Below are 19058 nucleotides of genomic sequence, written 5' to 3' on the forward strand. Positions count from 1 at the left end.
AGAGATTCAGAAACAGAAGAAGAAGTCGCAATTTAATCGTAATGAGAGCAAGTTGAGAGAGAAGAGAATTGTGAAGCTAGGGTTACGTAGTGAAGATATATATATAAGGTAACCTTTTCCTTTTTCGGTGATCCGATCAATTTTTGATGTCGGCCACGTTTAATTAGTTCATGTAGGTATTTTAAACAAATAAATGAGTTCATAAACTTCATGTAGTATTAGGCATGGACCCTTTAGTAAGATTATTTTATTTTAGGCTTAAATTAAGTTATTTATATATATAAGTATAAACTTTCGTTGGGATATTTCGTCGAACACCTGAAAGACTAGTTAACTAAACAAGTGAAAATTAAAAAAACGATCCAACCTCCAAACGCGAATCAAATCCCAGAAATAGAGTGCACACAGCACATAGATAGATTTGCGTAAGAAGAAGAGTCTTCAAGCTCTTCAAGATCAAAGATGACAAGATCCAGTTAATCAGGTACCAGAGTTAATCAGGTGCTGATTATGAAGTGGTTTTGGTAAAAGATTCAATACAAGAGTCAGATTCAGCTATAAGAAGGAGAATGACTCCTCTGAAGAGAAGCAATTGATTCAGAAAGAGGAAGCTGTTTGTGTGAAGAAATCGTGTCATCAACAAGCTTCAGACTTAGAAGTAGCTAGCAAATGATTTCAGGAAAACATCACCATGGCTTCGGTTTAAAGGTGATGGTGAGATGTTTCAGAATTTGACAACTAATTGTTCTGCCTACCAAATCTTCAGGCAATTGTCTCCACAGACAGAAAAGTTTGAAAACCAAGAAGAGAAAGAGACATTTGAAAGCGTGGATTTTCAAATGGAGAAGAACAAGTTTTCAAGAATTTGGTATATGATCAAAGATGATTGTTTTATAGAAGATGATCAAGTGTATCATGAAAAACGTCCACTAAGGCTACTCTTTAGATTCATGTTCAAGAGCAGGAACTTGCAAAGATTCAAGCCACAAATTGTACAGCTTAAAATCATGGAACAAAAAGGATATGGCGTACAAGAGTTCACATTCTATTATATATATTCGGGTTGGATTCAAACGGATAGGACTCTTGAGAATGCTAAGGAAACCGCTGTGGTCACTTGCCAGGACACAACTTACCAAGGAAACGAATAGTGGGCTAGCCACAGGGGTTGTGGACATGTCCAGAGATTTATTCTGGGACAGTTTCAAAGAGATTGGTGCTACTATTGTACCGCCGGATGTTCTTGCGCAAAGAGGATTGAATCTCGCTGTTTGGGCTGATCATAAAAGGATGAACGGTAAGTTGCAGATACAAAATATTCGGAGAATGGTTGCTCTTTCCACCAGAAGAAGTAAATGCAGATTACATGTACTTGAACAAAGATATGGAAATCTGTATATTTTCTCCAAGGGGGTCTGTTGAGGCAGGTGAACAAATATATCACATTTAAGAAGCTGCATATAGTAATCATGATTTCGAAAACGACCACTCTTAACTTGTACTTAGAGATTTTATTGTGAATGGTCTTGGTTATTGGTTAAGACTTTACGAGTTGCATACACAAAACCAATATAGTTTGGAGTTTTGTGTGATTAGAAGTAAGGGCTGTCTGTAGCAATCTGAAAGCTTGAAGTTGTATGACATGTGTTTCCTGACATGTTACTAAAAGATTTTAAACCTCTCCTTAATTGATTTAAAACCCTTACAAAAAAACAAATTACATTCCTTGCGGTAGCCACAGAAAGTGTGACCCAAAATTAGAATTTCTAACTTCGATTTGAAACTGAAAAAAAAAAAACGAAATTACATAAATTCCCCTAAAAAAAAAGAGAGCGTGTGACCCAAGTTTTACAATCAGTACATAAAACCCTAGTTTATATCCCTTGTTCCAATCATCGAGATCGAGCCGTTTACCAACAGCTTTAGGTAGCCGGGGAATGGGTGTAATGAGGGTAGAAGAAGCCTTTAAACCGTCAGCTGAATTAATAGTAAAGGACTCAGAGGACGTGAAGGTCGAGGCAATCAGACCAACATGGTGGAACTGGCCGGCTGAGTGATTCCAACAGAATCAATCAGGAGTCTTTTTTTTGTAGATAAAACTTGGTAAATGTTAAACTTCTAAAATAGCGTAAATAAATCAAAGTTTCAAGTTTGGTTCTGAGTTACGGTATGATTCTGTTCCAATGAGCTTGGTTCAATTCCGGTTAGGTTTTGGTTAACTGTTTTGTCTCTTCCTGTGGCATTACAGTAATTTCATTAAGAACGGAAAACAGAGACGGCCCTGACACTTTTCCGTTTGTTTTCTTGTTAACGCCGTTAAATCCTCCATATAGAAGAGACCCCTTTGTACGTTTTAGCTTTTTAGCTCATGAGAGAAGCGTTAGAAAATCTCTTAGGGTTTTAGAGTTCTCTGTGCACACAAGGTGTTCGACGAACTGACTGTGAGACGGAAACTAAAGAAAGACTCTCTCAACATGTCTTTTGAGATGTTTGAAGTACAAAAGCTTAATAGGAGAGGTTATTACAGTATATGGAAGATCAGAATCCTTGATCAAAATCCGAAAAAACGGGAGGGGTTTGCTGGATTTGTGGGGAAGATGGCCACTACAAAAGCCATTGTCCATCTAAGGAACAGACTTACGAAAAAGCCAAAAAGGAGAAGCATCTGTTAAAATAGGGAATAACAGAGATCTTAGAAATCTTAGAAATCTTATATTCTTGAAATTATTAGTATTTTGTAAATATGGTTGTTGCTCTTGAGACGACTATAAGACTAAATATTGTTTTAAAAGTGAAGTTAATTAAGGACTCGAAATTTGAAAATGTGTTTTTTAGATAACGACCCATGCATAGTTTTGAAAACAAAATATTCAAAAAGAAAGAAAAAATTAAGCAAAAATTGAGCAAAACATAATTTTTTGAAATTGTGATGAAATAATTTTTCAAATAACAGAATATACATATTACATATATGTATATAGAAATATACATATATTTATATATATATATATTTAAAGCATCTAATTACTAACTCCACAATATATATATATATATATATATATATATACATAAATACAATTCCAGAACTTCTATCTATAACGGTGATCTTTACAAAGTGAGAATAGTCAGTCATATTGGTCTTGTGATAAAATAATTGATTGTCGATAAAAAATGTATAGCAATATAGGATAAGAAAATATGACTTTTGGAATTAAAACAAAAACTTTAAAAACTAATGGGTCTGCCTGTCGTAGGGTAATGGTTGACAAAAAAAAACTAATGGGTTTATGTGAAATTTAGGAGTATGAATTAGATGAATAAGTTATGTGATAGTAAATATATAGTTTCTTTAGCAAAACAATTCTATAAGAAATTCAATTTCAAAATATATGTTAAGTATTGCAATATGATTAGAGAAATATGGGATTAAAATTAATGGCTTTAAATAAACTTAAACAAAAAAGTTTGAAATTTAGGAGTATGAATTAGATGATAAGTTATGCCATAAAAGATTCAATTAAAAAATATATGTGAAGTGTAGCAATAGGATATGAGAAATATATGAGAAATTAATGGTTTAAAATAAAACAAAATTATATATATATATATATATATATATATATATAAAGAAATTTAGGAGTGTGAAATAGATGAATAAGTTATGGGAGAAAACTATACGTTTGTTGGTTTCTTTTATATAACCTCGACCGACTCCCGCTGGTAAGTAACAGTGACGTGCACGGTCAATTCAATGTCATTGTCCCCAAAACCTGAGTTGATAGCAGTCGTTGAGATCTTTGGGACTAAGCGATCGCACAACCAATGTTCTTCGCTATGGAGTAGATTTTGGAGAGTTGATTGGATGTCGTGGTGACTAAAACTAGGAAGACTGAAATTGGTGGAATGATATGAATATGGCTCTGACGTTAGGGTTTGATCGCCTGTGGTTAGGTTTACTACGGATCTCTTTGTTTATGGTATTGATGCTGAAGCGGCCTGAGTTTGTATATTCTTCTGATGGAGAGAGTCTTCTTACTTGGACCTGAATGTCCACTACGGGTTCGGGAATGGGACCATTCATGTTTGAAACAGGATTATCAAAAGAGAGATTCACAAAACAGAAGAGGACTTAGTCGGGTCGCAAGCTGTAATGGGAGCAATTAAGAAAAAAAGAGAAGTTGTGAAGCCTTAGGGTATCTCGTAGTAAGAGCATATATATATAAGCGTATACGAGGGTCATAAGTGGGATCAGATTCTGATTTCCTTATAGTTTTGTGTCACCAAGAAGTTTTTTTAGGTCGGTGTCAATATTTCCTAATCATAATTGGAGACTAGCAAAAGCTTTACTAATTTGTAGCTCTACACTACGAATATCACAATTTTGAAAAATCAATCTTAACAATTTTACTTAGAGAGTTTAATAATAGCTATGTATATGTAGCTTATGATATTACAAACTGATTTAAAAACCCTAAAAAGAACATATTCAATTTAATACACTTTCAGAGTGTGTGACAGAAAATTAGAATCTCTAATTACTACGATTGGAAACCCTAATAACAAAATTACATTAAAAAAAAATCCCTAAAAAATAACAATCCTTTGTGCAATAATCTCTGACCCAAGTTGTGCAATAATCCTTCGTTCCAATTATCGAGCCTAGAGCACAGTCCGACACAACGGACAAGTGTGTTTACGCTTGAGCCACTCGAAGAGACACCAACCGTGAAATACATGGGAACAAATCATGCGTGTCATGAAGTCGCAAGGTTTCGGAGCGGAGAGATTCTCAAGACAGATGGAACACGAATCTGTTTCCATGTTCAAGTTCTTCAACACCTCTGGTTTTATCTTTCCTAGTAGAATCATCCTCAATGATCTCTCGGAGTTCATAACACAGCCGTCGCGTCCAAAACCTAAGTTGATTACAGCCGTTGACATCTCTGTCGTCACAACAATTGGTAGCTAGCGAGTCGACAATGGAGATGAGATTCACATACGGAAAGAAGACTTGGCGATGGTAATGAGAGCAAAGTCTGACTGAGAGAAGAGAATTAATTGTGACGCTTTAGGGTTGGTTACATATAAGCGTGTCATATATTTCCTTTTGTTTTTCTTCTCACCAAAAAAGTTTCCTTTTAAATTGTTTGGAATTTTTGGGTCGGCTTATTGAAGCCAATGCTAATTCCAGGTGGAATGATGGGTTTTGACGGATTGAATTTATGTTCAGCTTCTTTGAATTTTTTTTACTATTTTTTTTAAATTGTATTTCTCGTTAGGAATAAATAACCAAAAAATAATTAAAACATGTGAGAAGATGAGTCATGATGACAACAATTACATATGTTGTTGGCAAAAACTGAGAATGACTGCTACACTAACGGCGGAGACTCTGTTATCTCGCCGTTAAATCTTTCTCTCAAAAAAAATCAGAGGAAAAGAAGAAAATTAAAAATCGTAAATTTTAATTTGAGATTTATTTGATTTGATCGATTCGATTCGATTGGAGGAGTATCGGATGTTGAAAATCTCCGATCGGCCATGAAAGGCGTCTCTTCGACGCCCGGAGATTACGTCTACTTCAAATCTCAGGTTCCTCTTCACAAGATTCCCGTAAGCTTCCTTCTTCCTCCTCTCTCTTTCTTTGACTTTTGATTTACGCTTCTTGAGGTTTTGATAAAAAAAAAAAGTATGTTAATTTTTGATTATTCGCTTATGGGTTTTAATCATTTGATGCTAATCTGAGGAGAATTCTTGTTGTGAGTAGTTCAATCGTATATGGGTTTATGTGAGTAGCTGAAATTCACATGATTTGGGTTTTAAAAAATTATGCTTTGAGATTTTCGATTGAACCCTTTTTTTCTTGGGTTTATGAGAATAGATTTGGATTTGGCTTATGATGTTACTTAAGTTGATTAATTCTAAAATGCAACAACTTGTGTTGGTCTTTTAGTTTAAGTTCTAACTCTCCGTTTTGATCTCTGGGGTGGTTGCCTTTGATTTTGATCTATGAGTAGCCTAGCCTTGCATCTTATATTGTCAGAGCTGCTAATTTATCACTCTCATTGTGTAAAAGTAAAAGGAATGTTTTTTGAGATTCTTGTTCTATAAGTAAAGGTTATTTATCAAAGCAGGTATTAACATAGCTCTATAAATGTGTTGTTTTATCGGGGTACATGTATTTTGTTAATCTGTGTACATGTATTTCTTGACTGCAGATTGGGACTAAGCAATGGCGTTACTATGACTTTGGTCCAAAGACTGTTCCTCCGCTCATATGTATTCCTGGAATTGCTGGTACTGCAGATGTTTATTATAAACAGATTATGGCACTCTCTATGAAGGTATGCCAACTTGTAGTCTTTGAACTTGTCTCTGGAAACAATCTTTTTGATTTTCATGTAGCTTTATACATTTGTGTTACTACGATGCTTTTGTGTTGCTGTGTCCTTGGAGACTGACTATATATCTCCTAAAATGTTGAATTTGTTTTCTTGAATGTTGTTAAATTTGCAACTCCAGGGTTATCGGGTAATTTCAGTTGACATACCACGGGTTTGGAGTTATCATGAGTGGATTCAAGCATTTGAGAAATTCTTGGACACCATTGATGTTCATCACGTAAGATCTCTTTTAAGTTACATATCACCATCTATGTCTCTAATTCGTTTTACTGATGCAGAAAGATATATGCATTGCAAGTGATTGTACTTGACCGTTTTTAACAGGTTCATCTCTATGGTACCTCCCTTGGAGGCTTCTTAGCACAGCTCTTTGCTCACCACCGTCCAAGAAGGGTTAAATCATTGGTTCTATCGAATACATATTTGGATACTCGCACATTTGCTGCTGCAATGCCATGGGCTCCTTTGTATGTCTCTCTCTTATATAATAGCTCCATTTTTACTTTTCTTGTTTGTGCCTGAGGATTTGTACTGACTCTCAACATTTTTTGGATCCACTGTGCAGTGTTAGTTGGACTCCTTCTTTTTTGTTGAAACGATACGTCTTAACAGGAATACGTGATGGACCTCACGAACCCTTTATCGCTGACTCTGTGGACTTTGCTGTTTCTCAGGTGGCTCCCCTGAAAAGTTTCTCTTCGATATTTTCTTGAACAGATTTAAACAACATGTGAAGAAGGTTTCTGAGATTAACTTATCCTAGTTACTTTTGGTTTGCTCTGATTTAGGTTGAGACATTGTCAAAAGATGATTTGGCTGCCCGGTTAACCTTAACAGTGGATGCTGCTTCCGTGGGATCTCTACTACTCTCTGATTCGGCCATCACTATAATGGATGTAGGTTTTGAGTAACTCTATCTTGGACTTTTGGTATTATCAATGCACGTTAGTGTTTTGTGTCATCTAACGATGCTGTTTTGTCTTCTAAAATCAGACGAATGATTACTGCGCAATACCACAACATCTTAAAGATGAACTTACAGAGAGGTATCCCGAAGCAAGGAGAGCTTACTTAAAGACTGGAGGAGATTTCCCGTTCCTATCACGGCCCGACGAAGTCAATTTGCATCTACAGGTACATATATACTCAGTATCTACAGCCCAATTTTTAGTATAACATATTACAAAGTATCTGCAGCTGAATTGTTATACTTTTTAGGTCTTTGCAAGAAGTTATGATCTTCTAAAGAAACTTCAAATTTCTCTTACCTATATTTTAGGTTTCGCACCATTGGAAGGACTTTTTTTTTTTTTCCAATCAAACCGGTTTTATTGCTTGGTAAAGGAACATTATGTTACTGCATTAAAACATTATATTCATATACACTGTGTGTGTAGCTGCACCTGAGGCGGGTAAAAGTAGAACCACGGCCCGAGGTGGTTAATACCATTTCAAAAGACGGCGCAGATGGCACAGACAGTAGCAGCCAGAGCAAGGATGAGGAGAAGGACGACCGTAACAACAATATGCCTCAAGGCTCCGGAAGCTCATCTTCAGATCAATCACCAACATTTCCAGAAAGTTCCGGAAGCTCAAATGATCCGCCTTTACCCACAGACACCATTCAGTTGCAAAGTTCATCAATAGACACCATCATATTAGCACAACTCGCTGGTGAAGTTTATCGGTCATGTCTGCTTTTCACGTTGTGTTACTGTACATTGGTTTTGGTTCACGGTGGTTTCATCTCCAGACAATCGGTTTAGTGTTCTTTATTATTTATTATTACCCTCTTTTGCTGTTTAAATCTTTTTTTACTTTTGTGTTTCTTGATCTGTTTTGGTATCTCTTGACTTTTGTGTAAGTTTGACAGACAAAGCAAGAGTTCTTTGTATGTTTCAAGTTATTACACTTTCGGAAGAAAAGAAAAAAATGTGGTTTGTTTTTGCTGTTATACAAATGTTTTAGAGGAATCTAGTGTTAATGAAGTTCGGAAGGTAACTTGACCTCTCATCAACTAATTAATGAGACCTTATCCTTGGGGCTGGTCTGTGCAAAGTTAGATTTGTCACTTGTAATAGACTAATGGTAGACTACGAACGAATTGGGACACATAGCCCGACTCAAACAGGACATTTGGGCGCTTGGAAAAAATAAATCAATGATATATAGAAAAGCATAGAGGATGAATTTAAAAAGCTTATTACAAAAAGCAAAAAACATAGATCATGAGAGTTGATAAGATCAAAAGCATCTTGCGTTTCTATGTAGGTATGACTTGCAAGGACGGAACAAAATGCAAAAGGCTTGAACGTGGCTCGTAGCAGAAAGTATCTTCCTTGTAGAAGGTACCATCTTCACGAGTAATATGATCGTGTCTCGAAAGATAGAAGGACAGAAATATTTGGGGTTGTAAGCGGCACCATCTTTACGAGTACCACACAATATCTTACGTGTACGAAGGTTACAAGTGAGGAAACAGTTACGGTCTAAGTCCCATAGATAGATGATGTTGATATCAAAACAGTTGATTGCCACTGGGACACACTTAAAGCCAAGCCTACACATGACATGTTGATTTCCCAAGCCTTTTCCCAGTTCCAAGAATCAGTCTTGAGCCTCAAAACTCTAACATTATAGCTCTTGACCTCGTCTATCGATCCTACATCAATAATCACAAAATATCCTTGCGAGGTGGTGCAGATCTTCTTACGAAGTGGAAGGGGGCATTTATCTATTTGACGTCGTCGACGCTCAGACCGTAGCCACTCAGCGCTTTCCATCATGGCGGGTAGTGGTAATGCTCAAACTTGATCATCACAAGAGAAGAAATCATGAACGATAACACGGCGGGAGCCATCAAGCCAGTGAAGTTTCCCATTCAAAGAAACAGGGTTGGATACGTTGCGCATACTAACACCACAACCTGGACAAGAGACTTGTTCAACACTCCATTCACCTTTATCCAATGAGAAAATCTCAAAACTCCATGTCCGAGAATAATAACCAGGAAAAGGGTGCCATGCTTTGCTATTTATCCGAACCACCTTGTAACCTAAGAGGGGACCATTACGCATTCGTGTCACAAGTCCCGTATCAGTGTAACGACCAGGGTATGGATAAGCGTTTCTAGGACTAGGAGGGTCAGGAGAAGAGGGAGGGAGTTGAATCCATTGCGCTAACACTGGATTCCCAACGTAATAACGTATCACCATCTCGTCGTCCTCCTCCTCCTCTTTGAGACGAAGCAAGACCAATCCATCAGCGCAAGACACACCTCTAATCTTTTTTATCTTATTCTTACTAACACTAGAAAAAGACAAATTATAACTTTGATCAGTACCATCATGTGGTAGATCAAGTTTCACTTCCTCCAAATTGGAATAAGGCTGACTATAGTTTCCGTGAAGGATTGGCCAATTAGAATTGGAGTTATTACGTTGGTAGAGATCGCCGAAGTAGGCTGACTCCGTTAACGATTTCCATTCTCTACAAACCAACTTAAGTCTAACTAGATGATATAGGAAATGACATATGACTCAAATGGAGAAGGAAGGAAGCATGGGACACGCGTCATAAGATGGAGTTGGAGTCGTTAGCCATTAAACGCCGTGAATCATTCTAGTAAACGTTATAACTCTGTTTATGTTTTCACAGCGTATATAGAGCACATGTTAGTTCTTGCTTTCATTAGGCAATTATCTGGGTTTGTAATCTTTCTCTAGAATTCTCTAGACTCTATCTTGTTCATCGTTTTGTTCTTTATTCCTAGCATTTCTGTATATTGAAACATTTTACCGAACACCTTGTGTGCAGAACAAATTTTCTTGATACTTAAGACTTTCACACCTCTCTCAACACCACCTGCAACCTCAAATCTCCTATTACTGTTCTTTTGAACCCCTCCTCGCTCCAGATTCTCGTTCTTCACCACATCTAGATTTTCCAAATTTACTTTCCTAAGTTCAACACTCCTCAAAAGCTCAGAATTAGCAATAGGTACCTGAAATGGTGTTGGTTCTTCTTCCACCAACGCTTTCTCTTCTGGAGCCTCATGTACCTCATTCATCGTACAATACTCCGTTGATACACGAAGTTCTTCATTAAGGAGCTGATTGTCGTCAGTGCCGTGCTAAGGCGAATTGTGGCTTTAAGGCGGGTAAGTAATGGCTTTTATTATTAGAAATATCAAAAAAAAAAAAAATTGTTTTAAAGACAATAACAGTGAAAGAAAAAAAAAATCTAAGCCACAATTTTTCTATCATTTTTTCCTAAAAAATCATTCATCAAACTCACATAATCAAGCTCTAAAACCAATTCTCTCTCTATAGATATGATAGCCAAAGAAAGGTGAAGCAAAAAAAAGTTTATGAATCGAGTAGACAACATAGACACGGTGAATAATCGTGAGAAAAATAGGTTATCAATTGTTCACTAATCACTATTCTTAAACCCACAAGTAGTTTCCTTCATATTTAACAAGATTAAATCCCACGTATACGACAAATTCTCAATGTTAAAATTTGAAAATTAAGTTAAATCATCCATGTAATTATATAAAATTATATTAAATATACTATCAAATTATTCATCGATTGAAAAATTTAAGAAAATTAAATTAATTTTTTTTATTTTGATTCTCATAATTTTCTTATATTATGTTAATTACTAATTTTAACACATCAAATTTGTATATTTTAATCACTTTTCTGTATAAATTTCTTTTTATTATATGTTTATAACAACTAATAATTGCAATTAAACTACATATATTTCTTATTAATTTCACATATTTTCTTATTAATTACATATTTTCTATTAAAATTAGTAATTTAATAGATAAATTTCCTATTAGATTTAATCATATAATAGGTTACTTTTGGTTTTACATACTTTACAAAAATATTAATTATAATCTTTTTATTTTTAGGATTTTTTAATTTTTTCTATAAATTTAAAATATTCACATGTGTCAGAATATTCTCGATATACTTGACACATGTCGCAATTATATGAATTACTAACTTAAAAAACTAAGCTTTATATTATAAGATTATCTTTCATTAGTATTATTGTTATTAGATTTAGAGTATAAAACATGCGTAGAAATTTCCTTATATATTAGATTTATTAATATTGTCATGGGTTGCTCAAACCTAAAAACCCACTTTATATACACATTTATCTTATCAATTTAAATACATAAGCCTAGATAGAAAAAAAATGTGGCCTAACAAATTTTTAATTTTTGGTGGCTTAGGGAAATTGCCCTTTCCTCTTGCATGTAAGAACGGCACTGATTGTCGTCACCATCAATCATGAGAATCCCTAAGTTCTTGTGTTTCAAGCGGTGATCTGAAGTCTCTGGCTCTTCACATAACACACATAACCCCTTCGACCATCTCTTGTAACGATATGCTCCGACAGATCTTCATCTTGCGATTTGAAAATGGAACTTTGATCTTTGCCATTGAATCCGAGGACACGATTGGCTCTGTTACCAGTGATAACGTAAAACATAGATTAGAATCAAAAGATCAAAATAGATTCAAAGGAAACAAGTAACCCATAAATTTGACACAACGTTTATAGAAAACGCAGTCTCAACATCTCATCTGTAAGAGTTTCCAATCGAGATCGAACAAAACGATGAGGAAGATAGAGTCTAGAGAATTCTAGAGAAAGATTACAAACCCAGATAATTGCCTAATGAAAGCAAGAGCTAACATGTGCTCTATATACTCTGTGAAAACATAAACAGAGTTATAACGTTTAATAGAATGATTCACGGCGTTTAACGGCTAACGACTCCAATTCCATCTTGTGACGCATGTTCCATGCTTCCTTCCTTCTCCATTAGAGTCATATGTCATTTCCTATATCACGATACTTTGCAGCGGTAGTCTTGTGAGTATGTTGATTACTATATCCTCCGGAAGATCCGTATTTCTCTCCTTCGTGTTCTTCTTTTGTTTTTTCATCCTTGTTTGTTTCTTTTTCAGTTTGTGTTACACCTATGATTATGAATTAGGGTTTTTACATTTTTTTGTTTATTGCGTCAAAGAAGAGTTTCGCTTTATTTATCTACTAATAAAATCGAATTTCTTAAATACGTATCTTCTAATTAATAAAGTTTGACTATAGCAAAGAGTTACCACTTACCAGTTATAATGGATTATGAAAAAGTAGTACGATTTTCAGTTTTGTTAATATCAAATAAATTATAATTTACTATTTCCTAAATTTTATACAAGCGTTCAAAATTTTTGTTTAATAACTCTTTATCATGCATATTTTTAATTCTTTTGCAGATTTTATTTTATGTCATTTCACTGATACAGTGATACTAATTAGAACTAATGACTATCATTTTCTTGTCATAAAAACCAATAAGTATCTATTACACCATTGTTTTACTTGAAATAACTTAAAATGTTTTTGGATGGCATTCAATAAGAAATATCTGTATCTTGATGATAAGTTGATAACAAAACACCGATAAGAGTTGATATTAAATTATATTTTTATGAATATCAAAATCGCTTAAAAAAAATATGGCTTGACGATGTAATACATACATATCAATTCGCATGACCACCATTAATATTAGTGATTAGATGATTTTTAAGATTTCATTTATTTATTGTAATCCATATCTATAATTAGAGAGATAAATAAAATATTATAAACATGACACATATTTATGCTTGTTTACTGTAAAGATGCACATATTTGTGCTATAACTGTTTATTTACTTTAACGTTAAACATTATACTATAAAAATTATTACACATATAGTTTAGGTGTCTGGAGAAAATTATGTGCAGAATATTTTAATTAATTACTTATACTTTGTTTAGTTCATATGGGATTGTAAATTTGTAATGTTAGTTCTTTGTCTATAAGATTGAGATGCTATATTATAAATGTAACATATATATATATATATATATATAAATAATAAGATCATATGAATAGTATAATGGTTTTTGATTGTTTATAGTTCTTGTTTTTACATGGGTTGTTATTCTGATTTGAGATCTTGTTATAAGAGCTATCGGCAGAACCGCTCACCAAAGTAATTGTTTTACAATGTTTTTTTATTTTATATAAAAAATTTAAATATTTTTTATATGTTAAAATAAATTTTTGATATATTTTTTTAGTATTAAACAATATCATTATTGATATTTTACATTTACCCCTATCTTACGTTATAAAATTTATAAGTTTATAATTCATTTTATTATATAACTAATTACATTTTAATAGGTAAATAATAATAGAATAAGTAATAAGATTTGCATCCATTTGTAAAGATATGATGTACATATAATTTAAATTGTGATATCATAAATAATAATATTAAGTTGTGATATTATTAAAATAATAAAAATTTATTATGTAAATCTTAAAAATAGAATGTTATATTAGCAAATGTACTTCGTTTTAATAATACTGAATTCAATAGAAAATTACGTATATCTTCTATGAACACTGGTATTTTGTTGTTCCCTATTGAAGTTAGGGAAGAAGTTGTAAACGTTACAAAGTTCAGGGGTTATAAGTGTTATATTTTTGTAACTCAATGTTACAAAGTTCAGGATCCGGGTCCGGTATGTAAACCCGGGTTTTTTCGAAGCCTCCATCGTCTCCGTCAATTCGAAAATTCCGACGATGTTCCCAAGAATCGTCCAGAGAGTTCGGAGCCCCAAAACCCAAATCAATTCTCTCAATTCAATCAAAGGTTTTAGCTTTGGCTTTAGCTCATTAATAAACCCTAAACCCCAAATCCGAACAGGTGTGTTCTGGGACCTAGACAACAAACCACCAGCCTCTTTCCCGCCCTACGACGCCGCCGTAAAGCTCCGAACCGCCGCGTCATCTTTCGGATTCGTGAAACTGATGGTGGCGTACGCGAACCGTCACGCCTTCAGCTACGTTCCTTTAGTAGTTCGAGAAGAGAGGAGAGATAGGAAACTGCTTAACGAATTGGAGAACACAGGTAAGGTTAAACCGCCGGAGCCTTACTTCTGCGGTGTTTGTGACCGGAGGTTTTATACGAATGCGAATCTAATCAATCATTTCAAGCAGATTCACGAGACTGAGCATCAGAAACGTATGAGACAGATTGAATCATCCAAAGGACATCAAAGAGTGAGGCTTTTGGCTAAGTATTCGATGAAGATTGAGAAGTATAAAAGAGCGGCGAGGAAGGTTTTGACTCCAAAGGAAGGTTACGGTTTAGCTGATGAGCTGAAACGAGCTGGGTTTTGGGTGAAGATGGTTAGTGATAAGCCAGAAGCTGCTGATGTGGCGTTGAAGGAACATATGGTTGATGTTATGGATAAGAGAGAAGTGGAGTGTGTTGTTCTTGTGTCTGATGATTCTGGTTATGCAGGGGTTTTGAGGGAAGCTAAGGAGAGGTGTTTGAGGACTGTTGTGATTGGTGATTTGAATGAAGGTGTGTTGAAGAGAGTAGCTGATGTTTCGTATTCGTGGAAGGAAGTTGTGATGGGGAAGGCTAAGAAGGAAGTTGAGAAGGTTGTTGGGAAGTGGAAAGATAGAGATGTGTTGAAGAAGTTGGAGTGGAGTTATGATCCTGTTTTGGAGAAAGAGAGAGGAGGTTCTTGTGGTGTTTGGGATTACGGGTTTGATTGTGATGATGATGAGATTGAGAATGTAACAGAGGTGGAGATTGGAGATAGTGGTGATTGGTGGAAGTTAGATAATGAAGACGGTGTTGCATCTTCTAGACCTTGTCAATCATATCACACCATTGTCGGGATTGATTGCGCAGAGGAAGATATCAATTTAGGCAGTTAACATGGTAGAACACATTCATTGTTTCTTGTTCTCTGAGATTGTTTTTGCTGCAGTAGTAATGTGACTTGATCTTCCAAAACCATTATGATCAGAATAAAGAAGATAAAGATTGTGTTTGGATTCACAAGAAACAAGGTGACAAAATAGATCGAGTTTACTACAGAGTATATGCATCAAAATCCAAGCTAATTTATTATTCAGCCATGATGGAAAAGACAATTAAGTTTTCCCACAATTGAAAACACCTAAGTGATGAAGCTGTACATTGTTCAAAATCTACTAACAAATAAAATGAAGCAAAATCTAGCAACACAGAAACAATGCAGATATGTGAAATAACCAAGTGTTTTTGTCCATTAAGACTGAGAGAGCCATCTTTCCCTTAGCGTGCTCGGTTCCAAAAACAAGCTCACCAAGAACTCTTCTTCTTCGTGTAAAACCCCATGTACCATTTCACAAACTTTTTCAAACCAGTCTCAAGATCAACCGTGGGTTTATAACCAAGCTCTGCTTGCGCTAACGTGATATTCGCATGAGTGAACTCAACATCCCCATTCCTCGGTAAAGGCATAATCTTTTTCTTAGCTTTCGTCTTCAAAAGCTTCTCCAATATAGTCACAAGCTTAGTAACAGGAACAGGAGAAGTATTCCCCAAATTATAAATCCTAAACATAGCAGAACCTTTCTTCTTCCCACCACTACCAGTACTCTTCTCAGCAGTATCTAACGCACCTAAACAACCTTTCACAATATCATCAATATAAGTGAAATCCCTAGCAACACTACCTTCATCAGGTGACTCAAACACAGTAATCGTCTTCCCTTTAAGTATATCTTTAGTAAAGAAGAAGTAGGCCATGTCAGGTCTACCCCAAGGTCCATAAACAGTGAAAAACCTCAAACCCGTAAGTGACAAACCATTGATATGGTTATAAGTATGCGCAATGCCTTCACCTGCTTTCTTAGTAGCTGCGTATAAACTCGCTGGCTGATCAGTTCGGTCTTTCTCAGAGAAGGGTACTTTCGAATTGAGTCCATAAACAGAGCTAGACGAAGCCCACACAATCGCAGGCTGAGGATTCGCTGATTTGGATACTTCTAAGAGATTCACAAACCCAGCAATGTTACTATTCACATACGATCCAGGGTTCTGCATTGCGTAACGCACACCAGCTTGAGCAGCGAGATGCATCACGTGTGTGAAGAGGACAACATCAAAGAGCTTTCGAAGCAATACGGCGTCGTTTATATCGCCTTCTACGACGAACACACCTGATCTTTCTAAAAGCCCTTGTCTTGCTCGTTTAAGCTTCGGATCGTAGTACCGATTGAAATTATCAAGACCTAGAACACCGTCGCCGCGTCTCCGTAACGCGATCGAGACGTGAGTACCGACGAACCCGGATGCTCCGGTGACTAGTACCGTTAAACCGCCGGGAGACCTTGGACGAGCGGATTTGCGGACTTGTTTCTCCCAGTGAGAGCCGCCGTATTTGGCGGCGGAAACGGAGGAAGAGGAGTCGTTGAGATTGCGGCGAGATGGTGACGGAGGTGGGGATAGGATTAGGTAGAAGAGGAAGAGAGCGAGGAAGAGAGAAGCCCAAAGAGTTAGTTTCGAGAGACGGAGGTAACGGTGGTGGTGGAGAATCATCCAGTACGGCGGGACTTTATCGGTTTTGTATTTACCGGGAGTGGGAGGAAGATCATCAAGGTGTGACATTTTCGTCGGAGAATTCAGAAATCTGAGATTTTAGGGTTAGGGTTGTTGTGGTTTTGATTTTTGTGGGTATAAGAGAGATTGAAGGGAAGAAGCAAAAAAAAATTGAGCAAGTCAAAATTGAGAGAATTTTCCGGGAAAGAAACTTTTAATCCTTGATTATATATTTCTTCTTATGATTATAAATCCTAATTAGGTTTTATATATTTCTTTTTTTGTTCAATCTTGAAGTGATGGTAATAAACAAAAAGCTGTCAAATTCATGTATTTTTAAAGATTGCTTTTTCAATGTTAACGTGTTTTGTAGATTGTTGACATCTGTATTTTGAATTGAATTCTATATTGATCATGTTGTGCATGTACCTTTTGTACACGGTCGTCACACACAGATTCTGAGATACTAAATTATAAATGTCATATATATTATATTTTTTAACTGTTTGGTACAAGACTTTACTGTTAGTTCCAAATTTCTATTGATGATATAAAAATATCAAAAATGATATTACAGTATAATTAAACAATTTAATATTATAAAAATAATAATTTAACGTAAATGTGAAATATGAATAGTGTTTTTATTCAAAATATCGTTAGAAACACGTCGGACGATTTAAAGTGGACCTAAAGATTAAACGGCCGACTTGTATTGTTTTTGATTTTGTTTATATTTTATTTTCATAATTAGTAACAACCAAATCAATATGTCTTAGCTTTACAGTAAACTATTATCTATTATATAGATACAATGAAAATAAATGTAAAATTTATCAAAAGTATAAGAATTATGATGTTTTATTTGTGTATAAATATTAATTTGTTTATACATAAATTAATTCGAAAAAACTATTTATAAATTCAAAAGATAAATCGATCTATCTAGATAATAATGTTTCTGAGTATTAAGTTATAGTGGTTATATACACTTATACAAAAATAAGGATACTACACAATATTTTTATAAAATTATATATATGTGAATATAATTAAGAAAGGTTTCAGCTGAATTATTTTTGTAATTGGTAACATAAAGTTCAGAAATTTTAAAAATTTTAGTAGATAATCTGCAAATTAGACCATCCTTTATTTTTAAATAACTAGACTATAGAAACAAGTATTGTCTTAGGTTCACCTCTAGGGCTGAACATTTTTGTTCACCTGCTGTTTTTCAACCAGTCAGAATCTTTTATACATTATTTCATTTTAAAAAAATCAAAATTAAATTCTAAAGCAAAACAAATTATGTAAACAAATTACGTATACTTTTAATCAAAGAAAGTTAAATATTGGTTTGTTTTAGATTTTGCAATTAGAAAAAAATTATGTGTCGGTTTGGGTTTACAAATAAGGTGATTAGAGTTTAAATTTTACAATTAAAACAAACTTCTATGTCGGTTTGGATTTACAAATGATGTGGTTAGGATTTAGATTTTACAATTAAAACAAAATTATATGTCGATTTGGGTTTACAAATGAGGTGGTTAGGGTTTAGATTTTACAATTAGAATGAAATTATATGTCGGTTTGGGTTTACAAATGAGATGGTTAGGATTTAGATTTTACAACTCAAACAAAATTATATGTCGGTTTGGGTTTGGTTAGGGTTTAGATTTTACAATTAGAATGAAATTATATGTCGGTTTGAGTTTACAAATGAGATGGTTAGGATTTAGATTTTACAATTCAAACGAAATTATATGTCTGTTTAGGTTTACAAATAAGATATATAGGGTTTAGATTTTACAATTAGAATGAAATTATATGTCGGTTTGGGTTTACAAATTAGATGGTTATGATTTAAATTTTACAATTAGAATAAAATTCTATATCAGTTTATAAAACAACAGTTTAATTTTTTAATTTTATAATAATATACACATATTTTATTTCTTTATTATATAAGGAGGTGAACTCTGGTGCACATTTAAATCATTTGTATATTTCCAAATAAGTGAAATAATATACTAGTTTAATACTACATTTTTGTTTTCTTGACGGAAGTAATCTTATAAGAAACTAATTATTACTTTAGTTTAGTTCATGATTGTTATATCTCACCTAACTATTATTTTCAACATTAGACGAAAATTCATGTTTTATATTCTTAGTCT

The 19058-nt window shown here is 34.4% G+C and overlaps 4 protein-coding genes, 1 long non-coding RNA gene and 1 pseudogene across 6 annotated transcripts; 2 read left to right on the forward strand and 4 right to left on the reverse strand.

The window, feature by feature from the left end:
- Positions 1-4659: 4659 nt before the first annotated feature.
- Positions 4660-4869, reverse strand: LOC104748483 (putative RING-H2 finger protein ATL19). The gene has a single exon (XM_019229807.2). The coding sequence runs from the start codon at positions 4867-4869 to the stop codon at positions 4660-4662; it is 210 nt and encodes a 69-aa protein (XP_019085352.2).
- A 440-nt stretch (positions 4870-5309) lies between these two features.
- LOC104717747 (uncharacterized) lies at positions 5310-8358 on the forward strand. The gene is made up of 8 exons (XM_010435374.3): positions 5310-5613; positions 6219-6344; positions 6523-6621; positions 6729-6871; positions 6970-7078; positions 7193-7300; positions 7398-7538; positions 7802-8358. Exons 1-8 carry the CDS (start codon positions 5542-5544, stop codon positions 8168-8170), a joined length of 1167 nt encoding a protein of 388 aa, XP_010433676.2. The 5' UTR covers positions 5310-5541; the 3' UTR covers positions 8171-8358.
- Positions 8359-8554: 196 nt separating this feature from the next.
- Positions 8555-10024, reverse strand: LOC147948671 (F-box protein At3g28330-like; annotated as a pseudogene).
- A 43-nt stretch (positions 10025-10067) lies between these two features.
- Positions 10068-10547, reverse strand: LOC147948672 (uncharacterized). Its single transcript, XR_015579589.1, has 2 exons — positions 10408-10547; positions 10068-10340 (listed from the first exon to the last, which is right to left on the reverse strand). It is a non-coding gene; the product is annotated as an uncharacterized LOC147948672 (long non-coding RNA).
- A 3383-nt stretch (positions 10548-13930) lies between these two features.
- On the forward strand, positions 13931-15361 carry LOC104717739 (uncharacterized). 2 transcript variants are annotated; one of them, XM_087483516.1, is made up of 2 exons: positions 13998-14409; positions 14499-15361. In XM_087483516.1, the coding sequence occupies exon 2, from the start codon at positions 14526-14528 to the stop codon at positions 15228-15230; it is 705 nt and encodes a 234-aa protein (XP_087339642.1). In that variant the 5' UTR covers positions 13998-14409; positions 14499-14525; the 3' UTR covers positions 15231-15361. The 2 variants fall into 2 exon arrangements, with proteins under 2 accessions (XP_010433663.1, XP_087339642.1); XM_010435361.3 differs by having other exon boundaries at positions 13931-15361.
- A 38-nt stretch (positions 15362-15399) lies between these two features.
- Positions 15400-17182, reverse strand: LOC104717728 (UDP-glucuronate 4-epimerase 5). Its single transcript, XM_010435349.2, has one exon. The coding sequence runs from the start codon at positions 16948-16950 to the stop codon at positions 15640-15642; it is 1311 nt and encodes a 436-aa protein (XP_010433651.2). The 5' UTR covers positions 16951-17182; the 3' UTR covers positions 15400-15639.
- Between the last annotated feature and the right edge of the window lie 1876 nt (positions 17183-19058).

This window comes from Camelina sativa, chromosome 2, assembly GCF_030686135.1.
Source record: "Camelina sativa cultivar CO46 ecotype springtype chromosome 2, ASM3068613v1".
In the NCBI taxonomy this organism is placed as follows: Eukaryota; Viridiplantae; Streptophyta; class Magnoliopsida; order Brassicales; family Brassicaceae; genus Camelina; species Camelina sativa.